The following is a 23,503-nucleotide window of genomic DNA, read 5'->3' on the forward strand; positions in this document are numbered from 1 at the left end:
AGGGGGAGTGTAGATTATTGACCCTGGAGCAAGAAGAAGTTTCTACATCCGGGTCAAATTGAGAAGAAGAGGATGAAGTAGCTTCCACCTCCACAAGTCAAGACAAATTAAATGGAGGAGTATCATCATCGGATCAAGAGGAAGCATCTACCTCCGGATCAAATGGAGGATCATGTGCCATCCCTACACATGAAGGTATAAGTGTGTTAATTAATAATAAAAATCATATTATATGTTTTGAGTGTAGGGAGAATGGGCACTACAAGAGCAAGTGTCCCAACTTGGCCAAGAAGAAGAGCCAAGTGGCACCAAAGGGCAAGGAGAAGCCCAAGGAGACCATCCCCACAACAAATAAGAGCAAGGAGCACATTGTGTGCTTCTTGTGCCAACAAAGAGGGCATTACCGAAGTCAATTCCCTAAGGGGAAGAAGGTAGTCAAGGCTCAAGGAGGAAGCTCAATTCAAGGGGGAGCCTCCAAGGTAAAAAGAAAGGTAACTTTTATTGAGTCTACCCCTTTAAATTATGGTAAAAAGCATGCTAGTTCTAATTTATATCATTTCAATGATATTTACCATGAAAATAGGAGGCATGATAAAGTTAAGGAAAATCATGTAGCTTTTCATGCTAAAACCTCTCAACCTAGGTTTAGAAAGGTAGATAAGAATTTAGGCAAGAACCATAAGGATTCTAGGTATTTGCTTAAGAAAAAAAAAAGTCATGATTTTAATGAAAAATCTATGGTTGAGGGATTATGGAAGGAAAATCAAGTCTTGAGGTCAAGACTTGATAAATTAGAGAAGACCCTTAGAAAAATTAAAAATGAAACACAAGGGTCTAAGGGTAAAAATCTAGGGCTAGGAGTATCAAAGTCATCCAATGGCCATAGAGGTTTGGGATACAAACCAAAGGCCAAGAAGGATGTAATTTCCTATCATAGGGTTCCATATAACTATGGAACTAACTCTAAGTCTAAGGGTCAAGTCAAGGATACAAGAGAAGTTATCCCTAGAAGTATCTTTGCAACAACAAATGTGACTAAGACTTCTAAGAAGTCAAAGAAAGTCACTAAGAAGGTCACAAGGGAAGAAATCCCTAGAGTTGACCTAGAAAAAGTGACCAAGGCTTCTAAGAAGCCAAACAAGGTCACTAGGAAGGTATCTAGGGAAGTTATCCCTAGTGAATACCTAGAGCATCCAAGGAGTACCAATAGGTTTTGAGTTCCTAGGAGCATTTTCTCTACCCCATAGATGGGTTAGAGAGTGTCAACTCTAAGAAGAAGGGTAGTTAACCCAACTTTAAAGAAATTGACACTCAAGGAGCATTTTCAAGGTTATTATTAACCTTTGAAAATGAAATAGATTTATCATTTACTCTTTGGAAGAGTAAAATGTGCCTAATTCCGGAGATATTGATTTTAAACTTAATTGGCACAAATTTGGGAAAACATAAGAAATACCAAGTTGGGACTTTGGTATTTTCTTAGTAATTTAAGGCAAATCTAAGCCTTAATTTAAAAGTGCTACTCATGTGGAAAAATGAAATATGCCAACACTTGAGGAATGTGCTTAAATTCAATTGGCATAAATTAATCAAGAGAATTAGAAATGTCAATTTAGGTTTTGGCACTTTCTTGAAGCACTTTGGACAAATCTAGGTTAGATTTTAAGTTAGCTAAGATTAAGGATACTTAGATAGGTAATCTAGGTATTTTATTTATGCTAGTTTGTCATGTTTTGTTTACCCATTATATGTCATGACATCATGACTATTTTTGCATTCATACCTTATGATGAAAAACACAAAAATACCATGTCATGACATACATACATCATGTAGTTATAGGAAATTTTCTTTTAAAAATTATTTCTTTTTGATGTATGTCATAACATTATCATGCATTATGTTTATTTCCTTAAAATTAAGGACAAATGACATTTATCAACAGGTGATATCAACAAGTGACATCCTAGGTGGATGTTCAATATCTACAAAATGCCTAGATAGATATGCATGATCCCTAGATTAGGACAAAACTAAATTTTACATCTCACAAAGACCTATAAGATAACTTGTATGTGTTTTGTGCACATTAGATATAAGTGAGATGTTAGGATGATGAACAAAACTCAACATGCTGATTTAGTGCATTTCCTTGAGTTTTAAGTTCATCAAAACACATAGTTATGTGTTTTCCCATCATTGGGAAAGTTAATGTACAAGTCATGTGCATTAAGCCCAAGGAATATGGTGGGATATTGGTTTTGAAAATCATTTTAAAATGCTTTTGGAAAACCTTGGTGAAGGCTATCTTTTGATAGTAATCATCATTGAAAAGTTAGACACAAACTAGAAGAAAACACTAAAGTTTTTACAAGTTTTCTAGTTTGTGTCAATCTTGGAAAATATGGATTATTTTCTTAGAAAACTATTTTTCCTTGATAGTATATACCCTAATAAATATCTACACGAATTTTTATGATTTTTGGAATTTTATAGAATTTTCTAGGGGTTTCTGAAATTAGCTGAAATTGAATTTCAGTAATTTCAGGTCTCCAATCGACCACCCGATCGATTGGAGTGCCTCAATAAATCAGCCGATCAATTGAGAAGGTCATTCTCGCGAGCAGAAGCTCGCTGGATCGATCATTCGATCGATCCAGACTAGCTGAATCGATCAGTGGATCGATTCAAGGCAGTGTAATCGATTGGGACCCAACTCCAATCGATTGGGGAACCTGATTTTAGCTGGGAAAGTTGATTTTCAGTGGTTTGACCCTTGTTTAGTCTAGGAAATCATTCCTAACCCCTCAAAATACATTTGTATACATAAAAAGGGTGTTTTCATGTTGAAAACAAGGTTGGATTGGTTGAGGAAGACTAAATTGAAGTTTAGGTTGAGGTTTGGTTTCAATATTGAATTTTTGAACCTCAAACTTCTAAATTTAGGTTTCCTAAAGGTTTAGGGATTCCAAGTCATTGTTGGTGCAATGATAGAAGTTACTTGCATGTCTTTAGGGGGAGTTACTCTTTAAGGACATGAAAATCTAAATTTTCATACACCTTGGAAGGTGGTTAACCTTCTGTAGTGAAAATACTCAAGGTTGGGCATTTGTCTACATTGGGGAAGAATGTAGGGTTAAAGGAAAATGAAAGGTATGGGACTTTCACTATCGGGTTGATCACAACGAGTGAAGTTGTGAACAACGTTTAAGTAACTCTTCAGGGGGAGAGTTTGTTTTTGATGTGTGCCCAAAGATGGGGAGTGTTTGTGATGTGTGCCAATAGGGGGAGAATGAAAGGGTTTAAGTTAGGCATTCATTATCTAAGAGGGAGTTTTCCCTCTTAGGGGGAGAATGTAGGGTTTAACTTACGCATTCATTACCTAGTGACATGAAGGAGGTTTAGGCTATGGAATTAGCCTAACTTAAAGAAGGTATTATCAAACATCAAAAAGGGGGAGATTGTTGGGAGATTGTTGGTGTAATATTCCCCAGGTCAAGGTTGACCTAGTGTGACTGAGCTTGAATTGGGTCAAGCTCGAGTCTTAAAGTTTATGTTTTGATGGTTTGACAATACATGTTGAAAATACATGTTTGACAATACATGTAGACAACACATGGAGATTGCAGGTGCAATTGTACATGTGTGGAGATTGTGATGGAGAGTCAAGTAGGTCAAGGTTGACCGGATACTTGACTGGGAAATTTTGGTGAGTGAAGCCAGGTGAAAGTCCTAACTTGGAGGCTAGGCAAAGAAAGTTCTGGTGAGTGAAGCTAGGTGAAAGTCCTGGTGAGTGAAGCCAGGCAGAAGAAAATCCTAGTGAGTGAAGCTAGGTGAAAGTCCTGGTGAGTGAAGCCAGGCAGAAGAGAAGTCCTAGTGAGTGAAACTAAGCAGAAGGAAAGTCCTGGTGAGTGAAGCCAGGCACGGGGAAATCCAGATGGGTCAAGGTTGACCAGACATTTGGTGAAAGTCCGAGTAGGTCAAAGGGAATGACCGGATACTTGGCACGAGGAAGAAAAGTCCAAGTAGGTCAAAGGGATTGACTGAATACTTGGCAAGAGGAGAAAAGTCCAAGTGGGTCAACAGAATTGACCAGACACTTGGTGAGAGAATCCTAGCTAGTCAAGGGTGGCCGGATGCTAGGTTTTATGTACCAACAAGTCATGGTTGACTAGATGTTGGTTTAGGAGGCTTTAGACTTGATTTTGGGAGAAATCATAAGCTGGATCGATCAGCCGATCGATTAGCTCATTCATGTCCAATCGATCGGCCGATCGATTGGGCAAGTCTTCGCGATAAGTCTCCTCCCAATCAATCAGTAGATCGATTGGGACAAGTGCGTGATCGCACAGAACAGTGCTGGATCGATCCGTTGATCGATTCAGAGCCCCCAATCGATCAGTGGATCGATTGGGGAGCTGCGATTTCGCGCGATAAAGGCTGGATCGATCAACCGATCGATCCAGGCAAATTCCCAGAGTACAGAGGCGATCTGGATCGATCGATTGATCGATCCAAAGCCTCCCCGATCGATTGGGAGCAATCCAATCGATCGGGATCCGACCGTTGGCTCAGATAAAGGTCGTTGGCGTGCATCTTCTTCGGTAGAGCTTGCACTGTTCATCTCAGCAACTCCACAGCTTCTCCACAAAGTTCAGATCGCCAGTTCTTGAAGGTTCTTGGAGGTTTTCCAAGTCAAGAGGCGGATCTACAGCTGAAGAAGAAAGGTAGGGTTAGGGTTTCCTTATAAGCTTGTGCTGTATTTTGTTTCCCTTTCCCTTTCTTCTTATAGTGTGAACTTGTAGGGCTTCTCCGCCTTCGGTAGTTACCAAAAAGGAATGTTTATTAGTGGAGGTGTGTGTGTGTGCGTGGATCCTTGGACTAGTCACCTCTTGTGAGGTGGATACCAAGTAAAATCCATTTGTTAGCATTGTTGTAGTTGTTTCTTGTATATTTCCGCTGCACATCTTTAAAGAAACAAGCAACGCCGACCACGAGCACGCGACGAGCTATTCACCCCCCCCCCCCTCTAGCTACACATTCGGTCCCAACAGAGAAGAGGAAGGATGATTGAGATGACGATCCCTTAATAAGTCTTCCCCCATTCTAGGCAAGACCGCTCTTGTTAGGCAAGCACTTTTGTACATGAAAGCAGGAAGAATAGCATCAGCTAGAAAAAAAAAGAGAAATTCATGTTCAAAACAATATGAAAATGATCAAAGAACATACATAAGGAGGATAATCTTACCAAAGGGAGCGTCCAAGGCTGTGTGTCAACTAAGCTAAGACCAAAGGCAAATAATAAGCCTTTGGCGATTAGAGCAGGCAGGTTGAATTTTACTCCTTTTAATTTTTCCATGGAAGAACGAAGAGAGGGATCTTTAAAAATATCGCCTAATGGGGGAATGGGAGAAAAGTTTCGATGCCAGGTTATAAGATATGGTGGGGGAGAAGGAAGATGCATAAAAAAGTTGTCCCGTCATTCTCCTTGAGGTGGAATTCTATTGAATAGAGTGGCTTTAGAGCGTGATTGGAACTTAAAAAGGTTATCTTCCACTTGATGAGGAATGAAAAAATGGTGGAATAGTCGAGGAGATAAGGGATGAATAGGAAACCTAAAACCACATAGGGTCTGTTCCTAAAAGATGGCCACATTATTTGGAGGCGGAATATGAGGACGATCCTTGGAAGTAGGGGTGGCTAGGTACGGAGGAAAGTCATAGTCATATATATATATATAAACTCGGTCGACCATTACTGGCTAATCGAGTCCGAATGTTAATTAAAGATGCATATATTCTCGTATTATAAACTCGATCAGTCATTATTAACTAATCAAATGACTAATTTAAAATATATATATATAAACTCGGTCGGTCATTACTAGCTAATCGAGTCCGAAGGATAATTAAAGACATATATCTAAACTTGACCGGTCATTAAAGGCCAGTCAAGTATTAAGTTCGAGTGAAATTAAATACAGAAGTGAGCTTGCCCAGCCGGTAAAGGTCTGACAAAAATTATTATCAAGAAATAATGTATAGATTAAAATATGGATAATCTGCTTGTAGGAAGATTAATAAATTATAACCCTAAGGACAATGAAATAAATCCGAGCGAATGTTAAAACCTAAATGGATGCCAATTTTGATTAAAGATAACAACTCAACCCTTCAATAATGAGTTCAAATCAACTAAAATCAACATAACTTCATCTAAATATGTAAGTTTCTAGGTACTCAACCAATAAGGACAGAAACAAATTATGTAAATAGTTAAAACATCATAAGAGAAAGTTAACAATTAAAATTATTCTACAAGATCAGAGATTAGATCAACTTGGGGAACAAGTCAAGGGGTATGGTATCAAGTTGTTTTCGACGATCGAGGAAGTTAGCTGGAGGGTCAGAAGTTAGATGTCCTTTTTCTTTTAGTTGCTTTACAACCCCCTCAGCCCCATGAGTGAAAACCTTGGCGATCGAAGCAGCAATAGGGGCATAGAATTCAGAAGACTCCAAAAGTATTCTTTTCCTCTTTTCGAACCGGTCATCTTCACCCGCTTGATAATCCGCTAGAGTATCTTGAGAAGCTTTCAATTCAGACTCTTTGGAGGAAATATTTGCCCGAGCTATGGTTAGGGATGAACGTAGAGAGTCTAGTTCAGAGTCTTTAGATTGTAAGTCAGAGACTTTGGTAGACAATTCTAAAGCGCTTGCAACTGAGATGACAATTGAGCATTCTCGATGGTATACTTATCCAGTTTGGATGTCAGTTTCGCGTGAAGGTTGGTCTTTGATTTAATTTGAGACTTAAAGTTCTCTGCAGAGGCTTTCCATTGACTCAAATTTTTAAATTCTGCCTCAAAAAGTTTGCGAGTCTCTTGTAGCTGGGTGGATAACTCAGATAATTCTCTAGAGGCATGAGAAGAAGATGCTCTAGAAGTTTGCTGCCTCAATGAATCGTTTTCTCGAGCCAAATCATATAATTGGCGGGTCACACTCATATTAATGACCCATCGCTGTAGGAAGAAAAATTATTAGTAGAATGCATTAACAAAAAAACAAAGGGACGAAGGGCATGTTACCTTAGTTTCCTCGAAAGAAAACTTATCGACCAAATTAGCAAAGGTGAACTTTTCAAGCTGTTGGCAAGCCTCTGCCCAAACTGTGATTAAAGAACCTCCCAATAATATTGGAAGGGTGGAAGAAGATGTGGAGGATGATAAAGAACTGTGAAGTGAGGGAGGAGCAAAGAGAAGAATAGGAGGACCCTGACTTTCTTGGTTAGGTAAAGGAAATTATTCTAGGAAGGTCATAATAAACTCAAGATCCGAACTAACATTGTGGATGGAAGGATCTTACGGCGGTTGAATAGGTGGGGAAGCGAGGTACAAGAAAGATAGGGTAGGTTCAGGAAAAGTGGGTTGAATATCTCCTATAGTCATATCTTTAGAAACAAAGATAGCCTGTTTCTTAGGAAGGGGCGCTAAGGTTAACCTCCGCCCAGGACGTTTTCTTGTAGGAGTAGTTTCAGTCCCCTGTTCTTGTAGCTCCAAAGGATATCCTCAGGTAAAGGAGGTAAACTTGTGGATGTCTCCTCGGAAATGGTGTGAGAACTAGAAGCGAGCGTAGGTCGAGTAGAGGGTTGAGACAAGGGAGTATCAGAAGCTTGAGCTAATGTGGCGTTAAGCTCTGCATTGAGCTCCTGTTTCTTGGCTAGTAATGCCTCCTCTTCTATGCAGATTTCCTTATCAACTAGAGCTCTAAATACAGCATCCACTATAACAAATAAAAGAATATTTTAATTAGTAAAAGAGTGATGACTAAAATGTTAAGACTTACCAAAGGAACCTTACAATCTTTTTTGAACAGGGCTCAAGCCAAAAAGGTATAGAAGGTCATTATGTAGTCATTCATAGATGTAAAAACGGTGACCAAGTAATCTGTTGTAATAATCAAAGAAGGCTGATTGTTGATGAAGTTCTTTTACATCAGGAAGAGAAGGGAAGAAAATTGTCATGAGGTAGACCATGTAACAGGTCTAGAAAATTTAATGAAGAAGAAGCATGATTTCCAACCCTTGTTAGAGGAGGGCATGTCTGTAAAAAACACCATCTTAGGACAGGACTGAAAAAGGAATACTCCCGGCTCTAATTTTTTAGAATAGGAGAACATGAAGAAGTTTTGAAAAGTGGGGGAGATATTGAAAAGGTGAAATAGCATGTATAACCCACATAGATGTCAAAAAACATTTGGAGCAAATTGTTGTAAAGGGATACCGAAATACTGGCTTATCTCCGACAAGAAGGGAGGAATAAAGAAGCGTAAGCCTGCTACTAATTGGTCTTTGAAGAAGGTAACACAGTTATTAGGAGGAAGATGGGGATGAGCCTCAGGTTGCGAGACGTTGATGTCATATTCTTTAGGGATTTCATACTGGAAGCGAATAGAAATTCGATTATCGGTACTAAAGGAGGAATGAGTCAGAGCGTACCAAGGAACTAGTAACTCCTCAGCCATGGAAAAAAATAGAAACACTTAAAGGGTAGGTAACTTACTGGGTCCTTAAGGATGGAAGGTAACAGAAGAAAGTTGAGGAAGATGAAGAAGCGCAGAATGTTGAAGAATGTCGAAAAAGAGAAGCACCGAAAAATGAGTTAAGGAAGACAAAGAGTAAAGAAATGAAAAAGATTTAGGGTTTAAGAGGATATAAGGATCTCCGTCAAAATGAAGCATCTCGCGAAAGGAGAAGTGTTGATTTGCTAAGAGGCATGTGATAGGACGTCGATAAAGAGGCAGGTTAAAGGTTGCTTCAAGAAATAGGAAAAAAATAACACGTGGCAATCACCCATAAAGAGACATTTATGATAGACAGAACAGACCAAATCATATACTGATATGTCATATCTTCGGGCACCTCTGACATTCTCTTTCCGTTGAACGACCAATTACCAACAAGTCAATTTTGAAAAATCGCATGACTTTCAAGATATAGTTAAAAAAATAATAATAATAATAAAATATATAAAAATATAAAAATAATGAGTTAAGAGAATAGAGTAAATAAACAAAATTGAAACTTATGTATAGTCAGTCGGTTATACCTCCTTCGACTAAACTTGAAGGGGAGGCTAGTGATATGGGTTATGATAGGTCGATCTATCAAATGAAGGAGGAGTAAGATCGAGAAAGATAGGAAAGGTATATAGTCGAGTGAATGTATAAGATAATGAACGATCAAATAAAAGGTTTTTATATATGCACTCGGTCAGGCAAAGCCCAACTGAGCGTAAAGGTACTTAGCCTTATAGAAGCTTTTAGTATATTACCGGCCATGTGAAGGCCGGTAAGCACCAATGTGCCTTCGCTCAGTCGGTCAGGCAAAGCCCGACCGAGCGTAAAGGTACTTAGCCTTATAGAAGCTTTTAGTATATTACCAGCTGAGTAAAGGCCGAGTAAGCACCAATGTGCCTTCGTTCGCTCGGTCAAGCAAAGTCCAACCGAGCATAAAAGTACTTAACCTTATAGAAGCTTTTAGTATAATACCGGCTGAGTGAAGACCGAGTGAGTGTCAATGTACCTTCACGCATTCGGTCAAACAAAGCCCGACAGAGCGTAAAGGTACTTAGTTTTATAAAAGCTTTTAGTATATTACCGGTCGAGTGAAGGCCAAGTGAGCACCAATATACCTTCACGCGCTCGGTCGGGCAAAGCCTGACCAAACGTAAAGGTATTTAATCTTATAGAAGCTTTTAGTATATTATCGGTCGAGTGAAGGTCGAGTAAGCACCAATGTACCTTCGCTCGCTCGATCAAGTAAAGCCTGACCGAGCGTAAAGGTACTTAGCCTTATAGAAGCTTTTAGTATATTACCGGCCGAGTGAAGGCCGAGTGAGCACCAATGTATATTCACGCGCTTGGTCAAGAAAATCCCAATCGAGCATAAAAGTACTTAGCCTTATAGAAGCTTTTAATATATTACCGACCGAGTGAAGGTCGAGTAAGCACCAATATGTTTACACGCGCTCGGTCAGGCAAAGCCTGACCGAGCGTAAAGACACTTAGTCTTATATATAGTTTTCAGTACGTTACTGGTTGAATGAAGGCCGAGCGAGCGCCAGTATGTGTATATGTGCTCAGCCAGACAAAGTTTGACTGAGCGTAAAGGCATTAAGTCTTATACATCTTGTAGTATATTACCGGCCAAGTGAAGGCCAAGCGAGTGTCAATATATGTATATGCACTCAATCGAACAAAGTCTGATAGAGCGTAAGGGCACTTAACCTTATATATAGTTTTTAGTATGTTCCCGGCCAAGAGAAGGTCAAGCGAGCACCCATGTGCTTACACGTGCCCGGTCAAGTAAAGTCCGACCGAGCATAAAGGCATTTAGCCTTATAGAAGTTTTTAGTATATTATCGACCGATTGAAGGTCAAACAAGTACTAGTGTGCGTATATTGCTCGGCCGGACAGAGCCCGACCAAGCATAGGGGCATTCAGCCTTATAGAGCTCATAGATATTCTCGGTCGAAACATGCTTAGCGGAAGGTATTCTCAAGGTATTCTCAATATATACACGACCGACTTGAACGATCGGTTGAGATATGCTTAACAAAAGTATATAAGTATGACAACTTGATAAATTTAGCAGGAAATGTTTTTTAGAAGCTTCTTCAGTTATAATGACGTGTTCATATGCATACATCATCATAAATATGAGTCACAAACGATAAAAAAAGGTACATCTGGGGTAAAAAAAAATTCCTTAAAAGATTATTGCACGGAACTTAGTAGATTACTTCATCTCCTAATAAACTCTAGCAAACCGAGAACCACTTCATGATTACGAAAGTTACATGAAGTGGTATAAAAAGAGAAATCCTCTCCGTTGGTAAGGTAAGCAAATTCTAGCATCTAAACTCTTTCAAAGTACTTCAGTTACTGTACTTCTTCTTCTTCCACTTTTTGAAAGAAGAACTGGCTTGAGCGTCCAAGGACCTAGCTAGGAATCCCCACCCCAATTTTAGATCACTAAGGCTTTGTTGGCTTGTCTCATTGTGCGTAGAATCGTGGAGGAACTCTTTCAGATTTTCAAAAGTTCATCTTCATCAAAAATTATCGTTCACCGAAATCAGCGCACCACCTCACATATTTCAAACAAGATAAAATATCATCTAAATATCTTCTCCCTCATCTACTAATACAAAGGATACACATTTGCTTTAACTCTAGAGATGACAACGCCTTGAATTACCATAGCGTTGAAAACTTGCAAGGTTATTCATGTTTTGGTATGTTTGAATTTTCTCCTTCAGATAAAATTCATACGTTAAAGTGAAAGGAGAAATCAAAAGTTTCCTATTTTTAAAAATAAAAACTAATTCAACGGTTGAGATGTAGATAGATCATGGGAGAAACAAGAAATGCATCTTCAGTTTGCTCCAAATCACACACAATAACGATGCATGCATAAATAAGATGACACCTAATGATTCGGAGTTTTTAGCTTAAAATGGCCTCCACGGCGGTTCAAAAGAACAGAACTTATTAATCACTGTTGTTTCGATCATCTGTTTCCGTCATTACAAAATGACAGCAACAAACTGAGTTACTAGCAACAGTAGAATTGTTATCCTCCACTGACGGATCACATATATTTAGCAACAAAAGTATGAAAATAGCTCCAACATCATATCATTGACAGGATCCGGGATGTCACACGATCTCCACTATCCTTATTTGAAAAGTTTTCTGAACCCATTTAATATTGTTAGGGCTCTTAGTTCTCCGTTCCTCATGTCCCGCAACCTCCTCCTTAGTATCTGTAGTCCATATCAAGCAAAAATGAAAACAGAAAAGCCGATTTAGTGAGGAGTGCTATTTAACCCTCAGATTTCTGCTGAATGTCATTATTGCAAATTATAAGAACGATGCATCTCACTTGGTTACCAGGATTCATAAACTCTAATACTTAAACCTGGAGGTTTAGAGTTCGAATCCTGGGAGAGGCAAAAATCCACTGACCAGGGGTGGAAAGTCCTAGTGAGTAACGGCACGGCCAAGGGTCGTCGGTCGACGACATTAGAGGTCGCCAAATGGACCGACGGCATAAGGGCCGACGGTCGACAATAAAAAGGCGCCTTTTTATTGTAACGACCCGGCCCTCTTGGCCCATTTGGCGGCCCATTTGGCGACATCTCATGTCGTCGACCGTCGGCCCTTATGTCGTCGGCCCATTTGGCGACTTCTCATGTCGTCGACCGACGACCCTTGGTCGTGTCGTTACTCACTGGGACTTTCCACCCTGACAGTGAATTTTTGCCTCCCCCAGGATTCGAACTCTAAACCTCCAGGCTTAAGTATTAGAGTTTATGAATCCTGGTAACCAAGTGAGATGGGCTGTAGCATATATTTTCTGTATGTTTCCTAATACCATCAACAATTTTTAAGCTATATAGCAGGAGATCAGCATGAACCTAACCCTATGCCTCAGGTAGAAAATATCTAGGATGAAAGACATCATGCTCCTACTACTTGATCTGAAATTGGCCAAGAATGCTAACGAAACCATAAAATACATAGCTCTAACAATGATGCAAAAGAATGTTTATATAATTTACGTATTGTGCACGGAATAGTATCCTTTGCTCACTGGTACATAGATCTGTTGCCAGCTTTTTCAGAAGAGACTTTCGATCTGCTTGCTTGGCACTTAATTGACCTGAATTCAGTGTATCACCATCCTAGAAATACATGAAATATATCAGATGCAAGCTCCAAAATCCTTTTCACAATAAAAAAATACCCATTTATAAATATACTTCATTGATTTGTAAATTCATCTAAGAATCAAAATATCATTGGCAAGTTATGTCTAGAATTCCAAATAAAAATAAGATCATTATAGAAAACCGATGAATTTATTTGCGCAGATTCATCATTGCGACATAGTGTTATAGCTATCAAGTGAATGGTGTTATGGTACATTAGACGTTTAAAGTTTAAGGTTTTGTTATGAATCCTATCTATACCATGTAATAGCCCTATTGTCAGAAAATAATTCTAAATTCAAAACAGAAATCTAAATTCAGATCCTCCATATCATATCAACATAATAAACAATAATATATCAATCAAACCTCCCTAATGACAGATGTTTAAACTTATTACAATCTTCAAAATCAATATGCACCCTTTAAGAATTTTATGATGATGGGATGTCACTAAAATTAGGGATACTTATGGACAAAGGACCTCAACCCTTATTTCTAACTGAAGAGTTATAAATTTTCCTTATTTCTAATTTAGCCCATCATAAATTAGTAAATAAGAAAATAGACATCTACACAAAATAAAATTCATATTCAAATTTAATGCTATGATCTAATTAAGTTGCCACCATAACTTAATTAGATCACTTAATTGGGTTGCACTTTTAAAATAGTCATTTATAAACATTTAATTAAATATGTTAGCCGACATGATTATTTTTCCAACAATCTCCCGCTTGGACTATATATCTTATATTAGAAATGTGTTCATTCTAAAGAGCACTCAAAATTTTGCTATCTTGAATTAGTATGTGGTACAGTCTAATCCATTAATCATATCAATATTGGATGAAGGCAGTCTTTGTTGCATTAATCACAATCGAACCTTCAATGCTCACAAATATCAATATAATTGAAAATAGATCTAATATGAACGTGTAGTATAGAAATTACATGTAATTTCTATCTAAACATATCTATTTTTAGCTAGTCCTCCCTTAAACTTTAGTGAGGTAACCAAAAACTTTATTTCCTTGACCAAAATTCGAAATCAAATAATGAAGGTATACCTTTAATAATTAAGCATTTTAATGTACAAACTCTTGCTAAAACTAAATATCCTGAAGAAGCATAACACCCATGCGAGCAATTGTTCATGAGAGACCATGGGTGTTAAACCTTTAGTGAGCGGATTTGCAATCGAGTTTGTTCCAATTTGTTCTATAACCACTTGGTCATTCTGTACCCTTTCTTTACAATAAGGAATTTGATGCTAATGTTATTCAATTTTAACAAGCTCCTATTGTTATTAGATAACTGCTGATTTCTTGTCACAAAATATCTTTAACGGTTTTCCAATGTCATCCATAATTTGCAGCCCGTGACAAAATTTTGCATTTGGATGCCTTATAAAATGCTGTGAATTCTGGCATGGTGGAAGAAGTTGGTACAGGGAGCATCAGACGATCGAACCTGAATTTTGATGATGGCAAAGAATTCTAAATTAAGGGTTATTGTTATTCTAACAAGTTGAACTAAATCTGCAGGAAAGTCCTAAGTAAACTTAGACAAAGAGAAGTCCTAGTTGAGGCTAGGCAGGTGGAATGTCCTAAATGTGGTGAGGCAATGAAGTCCTGGTGGCAAAGAATTGACAGGTCGAGGATGTCGAGCGAAATCCTATGGTTGAGGACACTAGTTAAAAGTCCTGAGGTCTCTGATGCTGAGCAAAAGTCCAAATGGTCTGAGGACCAATTTGGCAAAAAACAAATTTTCTTGAGGTGAGGACGCATTCCCCGAAGAGGGAAGGCGTCGATTCGATCTAGGGTTTCCGAGAAATCCGAAAGTCAGAACCGGACAATTCAGAAACCATCAAAATACTATGTTTTGCTTATTATTCTAACTCTATGTTACAAGAAGACTAACAATTTGCAAGTTAGGATTTTGCCTTGTTCAGTCGATCGAACGTTCGGATCAATCGACCAAACTCCAGAGATCAGTTTAGCTCACGGTGAAGCTTCACCAAGGGTCGGTCGATCGAACCTCGGCTTCAGTTGACCGAATGGTGGATAAACAGCAAGTTGATCGAATCGGGTTAATCGGACCAGATAAGCCAGGGAGCATCGAAGGTTTGGTCGACCGAACAGCTGGATCAGTCGACCGATTCGAAGCAGCAGCAGCATCTGGATGGGAAGCTGGGCTAATTCAGAAGAATTAGTTGACCAATCAAGGAGGATCGGTCGACCGATCAATGTCGAGTCAAATAGTGATCAGATCATATTCAACTTGGCTATAAAAAGAGGGATCAACCAGCTGCTTAAAACATCAACTCTAATGATCTCTCTCTTGCATGCTACTCCAAAGACAAGTCTACGAAGTCATAACGCTGCTCCGACGATTGAAAGCTCGCAATTCCAACTCTCTAAGTCGTCGGTATAATTTTCACTTATAGCACTTAATCTATAATTCCATTGTACTTGTCGTTGTAATTCTTCATATTATTAGTGAATTGCCCACAGAAAGTGATCGTTGATCGCAGGTCTTGGAGTAGGAGTCATCACAGCTCCAAACCAAGTAAAATCACAGTGTTAGTATTGTCCTTTCATTTCCGTTGCGTTTATTCTGTGTTTTCCAAAAATGTAAAAAAAATCATGAGCGCTATTCCCCCCCCCCTCTAGCGCATCGATCCTACAATTACTATCAGAGCAGGGCTGCTTTGAATCAGTGAAATCACCGTGCAAGCACTTTTTCGTGGTATTTTTTGAGTTTTTCAGAGTCAATCGGAATCGGTGCTATCATCCCTCCAATAATTTTTCTCAATCAAGTTTATTGTTTCTCAAAGTTGATGCAACACCACTCAGAGTTAATCCAAGACCTTGTCTTGGGACATTCGTTATTTTTTTTGCATGTGCGAGGTTTTTTATCAATGGCCCACAAACTCGCCCGCCTCTTTTCTCCAACAAGAACTTCGATTATTGGAAGGACAGAATAGAGAACCATCTCAAGACCCAAGTGAAAATGTGGATCATAATCCAAACCAGATTCACATTTCCCAACAAAAATTGAGTACTCATCTCCTACGATAAGTGGGGCGCACCAACAAGAAAGAAAATTGAGGCAGATGCAAAGGTCACGCAATTCTCTAATGCGGTCTGACCAAAGAAGAGTTGAACCGAGTCGGCCCATTCTCAAGCGCAAAAAAGTTATGGGGAAAATTGATTGAACTGTACTAAGGGACTTCAACACAAAGGTATCTAAACGAGACTTAATCATAAACAAATTATATAATATAAAAATACAGGAAGGTGAGTCGACGAGTCAACTATGCTCAGATCCAAGATCTTATGAACGGTCTTCACGTAATCAAAAAAGGGAAAATCATGACATCATAAGGTATGTTAAATGTCTTTCCAAGGAACACTTTCTAGGCACCCATGGTAGATGCTTACAAAGTTTCTAAGAATCTTTCGCTAATTAGATTAGACGAGTTGTTTTCCGAATTCGAACTTCACGAACAAACTAATGCACTGTTGGTCAAGAAAAGTATTGCTTTGGTTGCAGGTACAAGCAAAACTTGGGAACTAAAAACTAAGCATATGACCGAACTCGAGTCCGAAGGCGAATTGGACTAAAAAGACAACGATGAAATCACCGCCGAGCTAATGAACCTGGTACGAAAACTGTACAAGAAGAAGGGTTTCACAAAACACAAGGTCAAAAAGGTGTTTCAATCAAAGATGAAACACTCAAGTCAAAACCTGAACACGAAAACCAAGTCTGAAGTCACCTGCTATGATTGCAATAAGAAAGGACATATCAAGGCGAACTGTCCAAACCAAAAGGAAACGAAGAAGCAATGTTAGAAGAAGGCGCTACAAGCAACGTGGGATGAATCGTTATCAGAAGACTCCGATGAAGATCTCGAACAGACAAGCTTCCTCGCGCTTCCAGCTTGAGAACAAGTCGTCGAGTCCAAAACCGAGAGCAAATCGAAAGTCGAGTCTGAGAGAAGCCACAGATTCATATCCGTTTTCGAAAGGCCAAAATACACTGTAAGTTCTCCTTAAGTAGATAAGTTACATAACTTGATAAATTATATGATATGTAAACTAGCCAAATCCAACATCTGGGTGAAGTCACTCCTAAAGGAGGTAACAATCCTTAAGAAAGTGACTAACCTAAGTCCCTTAACCGAGCTTGTTCAAGCTAAAACTTCAACTCAAATCCAACAACTTAGGAAGAAAATTTCAATCTGAAAAAGTCAAGTCAAGGAACTAAAATAAACATTGGAACGGTTTACCTTGAGTTCCAATAACCTTGATCTAATTCTTAAAAACAAAAAGTCGTCTACCATCGATCTGGACTCGGATCTTACTTGTCCTTAGTTAATCGTCCAAGCATGGGTCCCTAAGTCTAACCTGATTAATCAAGTTAGACTTAATCAATATTGGATCCCTAAGGATCAAATTCACTATCTTGATAGACCTTATAGAGACTTTAATCTAGGGGGAGCCAATAGAAAGATCATTTTTATCGGATAAAATTGTGTAGTGCTTGATTTACTGGTTTCTTTATTCATGTTTAGATTAGGATGTATAGATAAGGATTTAGGCTTGATCGACACATGGTTAGTTAAACCAAGGATTCTCAGAAAGAAAATTAAATATACAATTTCTTTAAAAGGCTTTGTCTAGAAGTAGTTGTTGCTCAAATACCCAAGGTCTAGTGCCTTGCCACAGCCTGGAAGCCAATTATAGAAATGGATGTTTAATTAACTAACTATTAAACCTTAGTTTAACTCAAATATAAATCAATCCTTAGATTTTCATCTAAATTGAAGATAAAATTAAACCATCTCACAAAACTTATAAGATTCCATGATTGACAATCTAGAAAAAGGGTGAGATGGATTTAGGTTTAAAATGAAAATTAAAAAGGACAACCCGGTGCACGAAGCTCCCGCTATGTGGGGTCCCGAGAAAGGATCCATTGTACGCAGCCTTAACCTGCTTTTTGCAAGAAGCTGTTTCCAGGATTCGAACGCATGACCTTTTGGTCATAAAGCAACAACTTTACCGTTGCGCCAAGGCTCCCCTTCAAAATGAAAATTAGTTAATTAAAATTAAAATTTAAACCTAATCAAACTTAACTAAAATTAAACCCAATCCAACTTAACTAAAATTAAACCTAATCAAATTAACCCAGATTAAACTTAACTAAAATTAAACAGATTTAATCCAACTTAACTAAAATTAAACCAAATTAAATCTAACTAAAAGTAAATCTAATCAAACTTAACTAAAATTAAACAAAATTAAATCTAACTAAAATTACATCTAATTAAACTTAACTTGACTAACCAAATGAACCTACTACCTTATGGTAAATAGGTAGTAGCCAAAGATTAGACATTTCTTCTAAGAAAAGTTGATGATCATTTTTAATATTTTTTTATAAAAACTCTTCTTACTTTGATCTTTCCATGCTTAGACTCTAGGATAATAATTATTCACTTTAACTATCCCCTCAAACTTAAAGCACTGTTGGAATATTATAACATAATTAGGGGTATTATTGTAATTATGTTGTATATTCTCCTCTATATAAGATAATAACTCCGTGGTGTCTAAGACACGGTTTTCTCTTTTTAACATGATAGCAGAGCCAAAACCCTAATTTTTTGCGCCATCGTTCCTCTCTCGCGCACGCACAGTGTCGTTCACCAAAACCCTAATTTTCTTCCCTTGTTCCAACGGAGCGTATCATCCGCGTCTTCTCCGGTGAGTCCTTGTCCCGCAAGTGGTCAACACCGTCCTCCCCACCGCTGCCCAACTCACTTACAACCAGGAAAACGCAGCATCGGCGGATTTTCTGCAAGGGCACGGAACAGTGCCTCCCGCACCACTTCTTCCTTTCTCCCGAGAAGGGTTACGCCTTCTCCTCCGATGTTCTTCGCATGCAGACACGCCATCGCTATTCTGCAGCCGCCGTCACCGAGGATCAGTGACACCAACCCTCACGCCACCTTCCGTAGTTGCTCACCCGTGAGGTTATTCCAACTGCCGAATCAGGAGTACACCACTAACTTCTCCTGCTTCCTCAGCCACATCCTGTTCACCGGAGACTCGGGTGCAACCACGACCCTCGTCTTCTCCAGCACTGTTTTCTCTAGCAGTCAGGAGCCTTTCTTCACAGTTCTTTCCAAACTAATCAATGGCTACATCCGGCGTCCCAAAACCAGATACCTCAAACATTACTAACCACATCACTGCACCGATGGTAAAAATTACGTCTCTTGGGCATCTCACATTGAGCTTTGGCTTGTTGGACAAGGTTATGAGACATATCTCACTCAAACTAAGGAAGATGTTCAGGTCGTCGATCGTCCTCTATGGAAGAAGGTTGACGTTCAGTTGTGTTGTATTATCCGAGCCACCATCCATCCATCTCTTAGGAATGTCTTTCGTACTCACAAAACTTGCAAAGTTGTTTGGACACAGGCTCAACAACTCTTTACAAACACCTCTCGGCGACTCTATCAAGTTTGTAAAAATCTTATAACTATCCTCAGTGCCCATCAAATTAATTATTCAATGTCAACTTACTTGGGTTCGGTCTATAGCCTTCTTTATGACTTCAATGAGCTGCTACCACCTACAGCCAGTCCTGTTGAAGAGCTTGAAAATCAGAAGAAATTTTTTGTCCCTGGCTTTATAGGGTCTGCCCACAGATTATTCTCATGTTCGTGATCAGATCCTGGGCAACCCCACAGAAGCGACCATGGACAATACATGGGTGACTCTCCTCCGTGTCCCGACCAAGATCTTGACGATGGCTTCTTCCGTTCCTATTAACTCGTCAGCTTTGGTCTCTGGACACAACAACAGACCTCCGCCTCGCAAGAGTGGCAAAGGACGTCCTTGGTGTGATCATTGTCACTGCCCAGGCCACACAATTGATAAGTGCTGGGGTCTACATGGTCGACCTCCTCGCGCTGCTCATATCGTTCAGAATTCTGTTGCTTCTTCAGCTTCCACTTCACAGTTAACACCGGATCCGACACCATCACCTTCCTATAATGACTTAGAAATGGTTTGAGGATCGTCAGGCTTATGATTCCACTGCTACTATTGCACACGCTAGCAATTTCTTTGCTGGCATATCTCGCTCTTCAGGTCCTTGAGTTCTTGATTCTGGAGCCACCAATCATATCATTGGTAATAAATCCCTATTTTCTTCTCTCACTACTTCTGGTTACTTACCAATTGTCACCATGACCAATGGTTCCCAAACTCAGTCCAAGGGTATTGGTATTGTTCATCCTTTTCTGTCTCTTTCCATTCATAATGTTCTTTATGTTCCCGGAGCTCCTTTAATTTATTGTCAATAAATCAACTTACTTGGTCTCTTGATTGTGTCATTTTTTTTACTAAAACGTTTATTTCCATACAGAACCGGAGCACGGGGAGGATGATTGGCTTCGGATGTGAGTCTCTTGGCCTTTATCGGCTTCAACAACCCTCTCTTGTTGGTTCGGCGGCGGCATCTCCACTTCTTATTCATGCTTAGTTGGGACATTCAGATTTTGATAAGTTAAAACAATTACATCCTAGTCTTTCTCAGTTAGAGTCTTTGTCTTGTGAGTCGTGTCAGTTAGGTAAGCATGTTCATAGTTCTTTTTTTCCTTGCACTGTGAGTCGAGCTACATTCTGATGTTTGGGGTCTGAGTTGTGTTTCTTCTACATTGGGATCACGATATTTTGTTACTTTTATAGACGATTTTTCCCGTTGTACATGATTATATCTAATGAAGGAACGTTCAGAATTATTTTCTATTTTTCAATCTTTTTTTCATGAAATCAAAACTCAGTTTGGTATTTCTCTTCGAACTTTTCAAAGTGATAATGCACGCAAGTATCTTTCTACTCAGTTTCGTTCCTTCTTGGCATCTCATGGTGTACTGCATTGCACATCTTGCCCTCATACCCCTCAACAGAATGGGATTACAGAATGCAAGAATCGTCATTTCCTTGAGACCACTCGGACTCTTCTCCATTCTCATGTTTCTCATCAGTTTTGGGATGATGTCGTACTTACTGCGTGTTATCTCATCAATCGCATGTCTTCCTCCACTCTCCAGGATAAAATACCTCATCATATCCTCTACCCTCATCATCCTCTTCATCCTTTACCACCTCAGGTCTTTGGTTCTATATGTTTTGCTCATGATCTTGATCCTGACATTGATAAACTCTCTCCCCGGTCTCATAAGTATATTTTCCTTGGGTACCCCACGGTCTCAAAAAAGGTACAAGTGTTATTCCCCTACTCTTCGTCGGTACTTCATCTCTGATGTCACATTCTTTGATTCGGTTTCATTTTTTTGGCCTCCCGTTTCCCAATCCGAGGTTTCTCCCTCTCCACCTGCACCAGTGACTATCTTTTGTCCTTCGATAGCGCCTTTATCATCCCCAACCTCGTCTCCTCCTTTGCAGGTTTATCAGTGTCGTCCTCGTCCTGCTTTGCCACCGCCCAGCACTGACACTGTCATGGGCACATCTTTGGCGCCAAATCCTTCATCGTTTCCTCCGGTCCCATCTCCTGACTCTGATATTCCCATTGCACTTCAAAAGGGTATGCGTTCCATTCGTAATCCTTCTCCTCACTATGTTTCTTTGAGTTATCATCGTCTTTCTCCTTCCTATTATTCTTGTCTTTCTTCCTTGTCGTCTGTTTCTCTTCCAAAGACTGCAGGTGATGTCTTTGCCCATCCAGGATGGAAACAGGCTATTCTCAATGAAATTTGTGCTTTACAAAGTAGTGGGACTTGGGGCCTCGTTCTTCTACCGCCTAGGAAGTCAGTTGTTGGTTGTCGATGGGTGTATACGGTAAAGGTTGGTCCAGATGGTATGGTTGACAAACTTAAGGCTCGTCTCGTCGCTAAAGGCTATACTCAGATCTTCGGATTGGATTATGGGGATACTTTTTCTCCTATTGCCAAGATGTCTTCTATATGCCTATTCCTGTCAATTGCTACGATTCACCATTGGCCTCTTTATCAGTTGGACATCAAAAATGCATTCTTACATGGTGATCTGCTCGAGGAATTCTACATGGAGCAACCTCCATGTTTTGTTGCTCGGGAGTCTTATATGGCCTCAAACAATCACTCAGAGCATGGTTCGGTAAATTTAGTACTGTAATTCAATAGTTTGGCATGACTCGGAGTGACGCTGATCATTCTGTCTTTTATCGTCACTCATCTACTGGTTGCATCTACGTAGTGGTTTATATTGATGATATTGTCATCAGGTAGTGATCATCTTGGGATTTCATAGATAAAACATCTTTTCAAATATTTCTAGACAAAGGATCTCGACAAATTCAAATATTTCTTGGGGATAGAAGTAGCACAGTCTAAACAGGGGATCGTCATATCTCAAAGGAAGTATGCAATGAATATTTTAGAAGAAACAAAAATGTTAAACTCAAAGACAGTCGATAACTCAAAGACAAGCTCATGCCAAGTCAGGGGAAGCCTCTTCCAGATCCTGAATGGTACAGATGATTAGTAGAGAAACTAAATTACTTACTGTTACTCGTCCGGATATCTCATTTGCGGTAAGTGTAGTAAATCAGTTTCTCAACTCTCCATGCAAAGAACATTGAGATGTTGTGACTCGCATAATTCAATATATCAGAGGAGCACCAGGAAACGGTCTTTTGTATGCAGACAAAGGGCATACTTGAGTTGTAGGATACTCTGATACAGATTGGGCAGGATCTCCACTGATAGAAGGTCCACTTCTGGGTTCTGATAGAAGGTCCACTTCTGGGTTTTGTATATTTGTCGAAAGTAACCTTATTTCTTGGAAAAGCAAAAAGCAGAATGTTATGGCAAGATCCAGTGCAGAGGCAAAATATCGAGCTATGGCCATAACTAGTCAAGAGCTTATATAACTAAAAGGTTGTTTCAGGGAACTCAGGTTTGGGGAGGTTACACAAATGTCACTTATATGTGACAACCAAGCCGCCATGCATATTGCCTCGAACCCAGTTTTTCATCAGAGGACAAAGCATATTGAAGTTGACTGTCACTTTGTTAGAGAGGTCATATCGGGAGAAATATCTACTAATTTTGTCAACTCACATCAACTAGCAGATATATTCACTAAGTCAAGAGATCCCCGAATTGACTACATATGAAACAAGCTTGGTGCATATGATCTATATTCTCCAGCTTGAGGGGGAGTGTTGGAATATTATAGCATAACTAGGGGTATTATTGTAATTATACTGTATATTCTCCTCTATATAAAACAATAACTCCGTGGTGTCTAAAATGTGCGTTTCTCTTTTTAACAAGCACTTAATTGAAAAGTTTTTTTTGGTATTAATCAAGGGAGAGTAAAAGGAGTTAGGCTTAGTATCTTCAAAAAAAAAATATTTTTTTTTCAAAAGGATATGCTAAGTATTTTTTAAAGAAAACTCTTTTTAAAACTAAGTAATTAGTTAAATATTTTTCAAAAAACTCTGTTTAAAAATAAGTATTTAGCAAAGAAACTCTTTTTAAGCTAAGTATTTTTTTTTAGAATAGTTAACAAGTCAAAATTTTTTGAAATAGATTAAAAAAAAGTTTTTCAAATTTAAGTGCTAGTTAACAGCTTTCTCTCTCTACCTAGAACCTTTTATTGATATATATCAAAGGAGTAAAAGAAGTTAAGTTAGTAAGAAGT

At 39.0% G+C, this 23,503-nt stretch overlaps 1 protein-coding gene across 1 annotated transcript in view; it reads right to left on the reverse strand.

Annotated features, from left to right (window-relative positions):
- Positions 1-11,479: 11,479 nt before the first annotated feature.
- Positions 11,480-23,503, reverse strand: part of LOC121978266 (ribulose-1,5 bisphosphate carboxylase/oxygenase large subunit N-methyltransferase, chloroplastic-like) — a 28,421-nt gene continuing 16,397 nt past the window's right edge. The window contains exons 11-12 of the mRNA XM_042530633.1: positions 12,621-12,743; positions 11,480-11,822 (exon numbers count right to left, since the gene is read on the reverse strand). Coding sequence (XP_042386567.1) covers positions 11,736-11,822; positions 12,621-12,743 — 210 coding nt within the window. The 3' untranslated portion in view covers positions 11,480-11,735. The remainder of the gene's footprint in view (positions 11,823-12,620; positions 12,744-23,503) is intronic.

Source organism: Zingiber officinale, chromosome 4B (genome assembly GCF_018446385.1).
Source record: "Zingiber officinale cultivar Zhangliang chromosome 4B, Zo_v1.1, whole genome shotgun sequence".
NCBI lineage: Eukaryota > Viridiplantae > Streptophyta > Magnoliopsida > Zingiberales > Zingiberaceae > Zingiber > Zingiber officinale.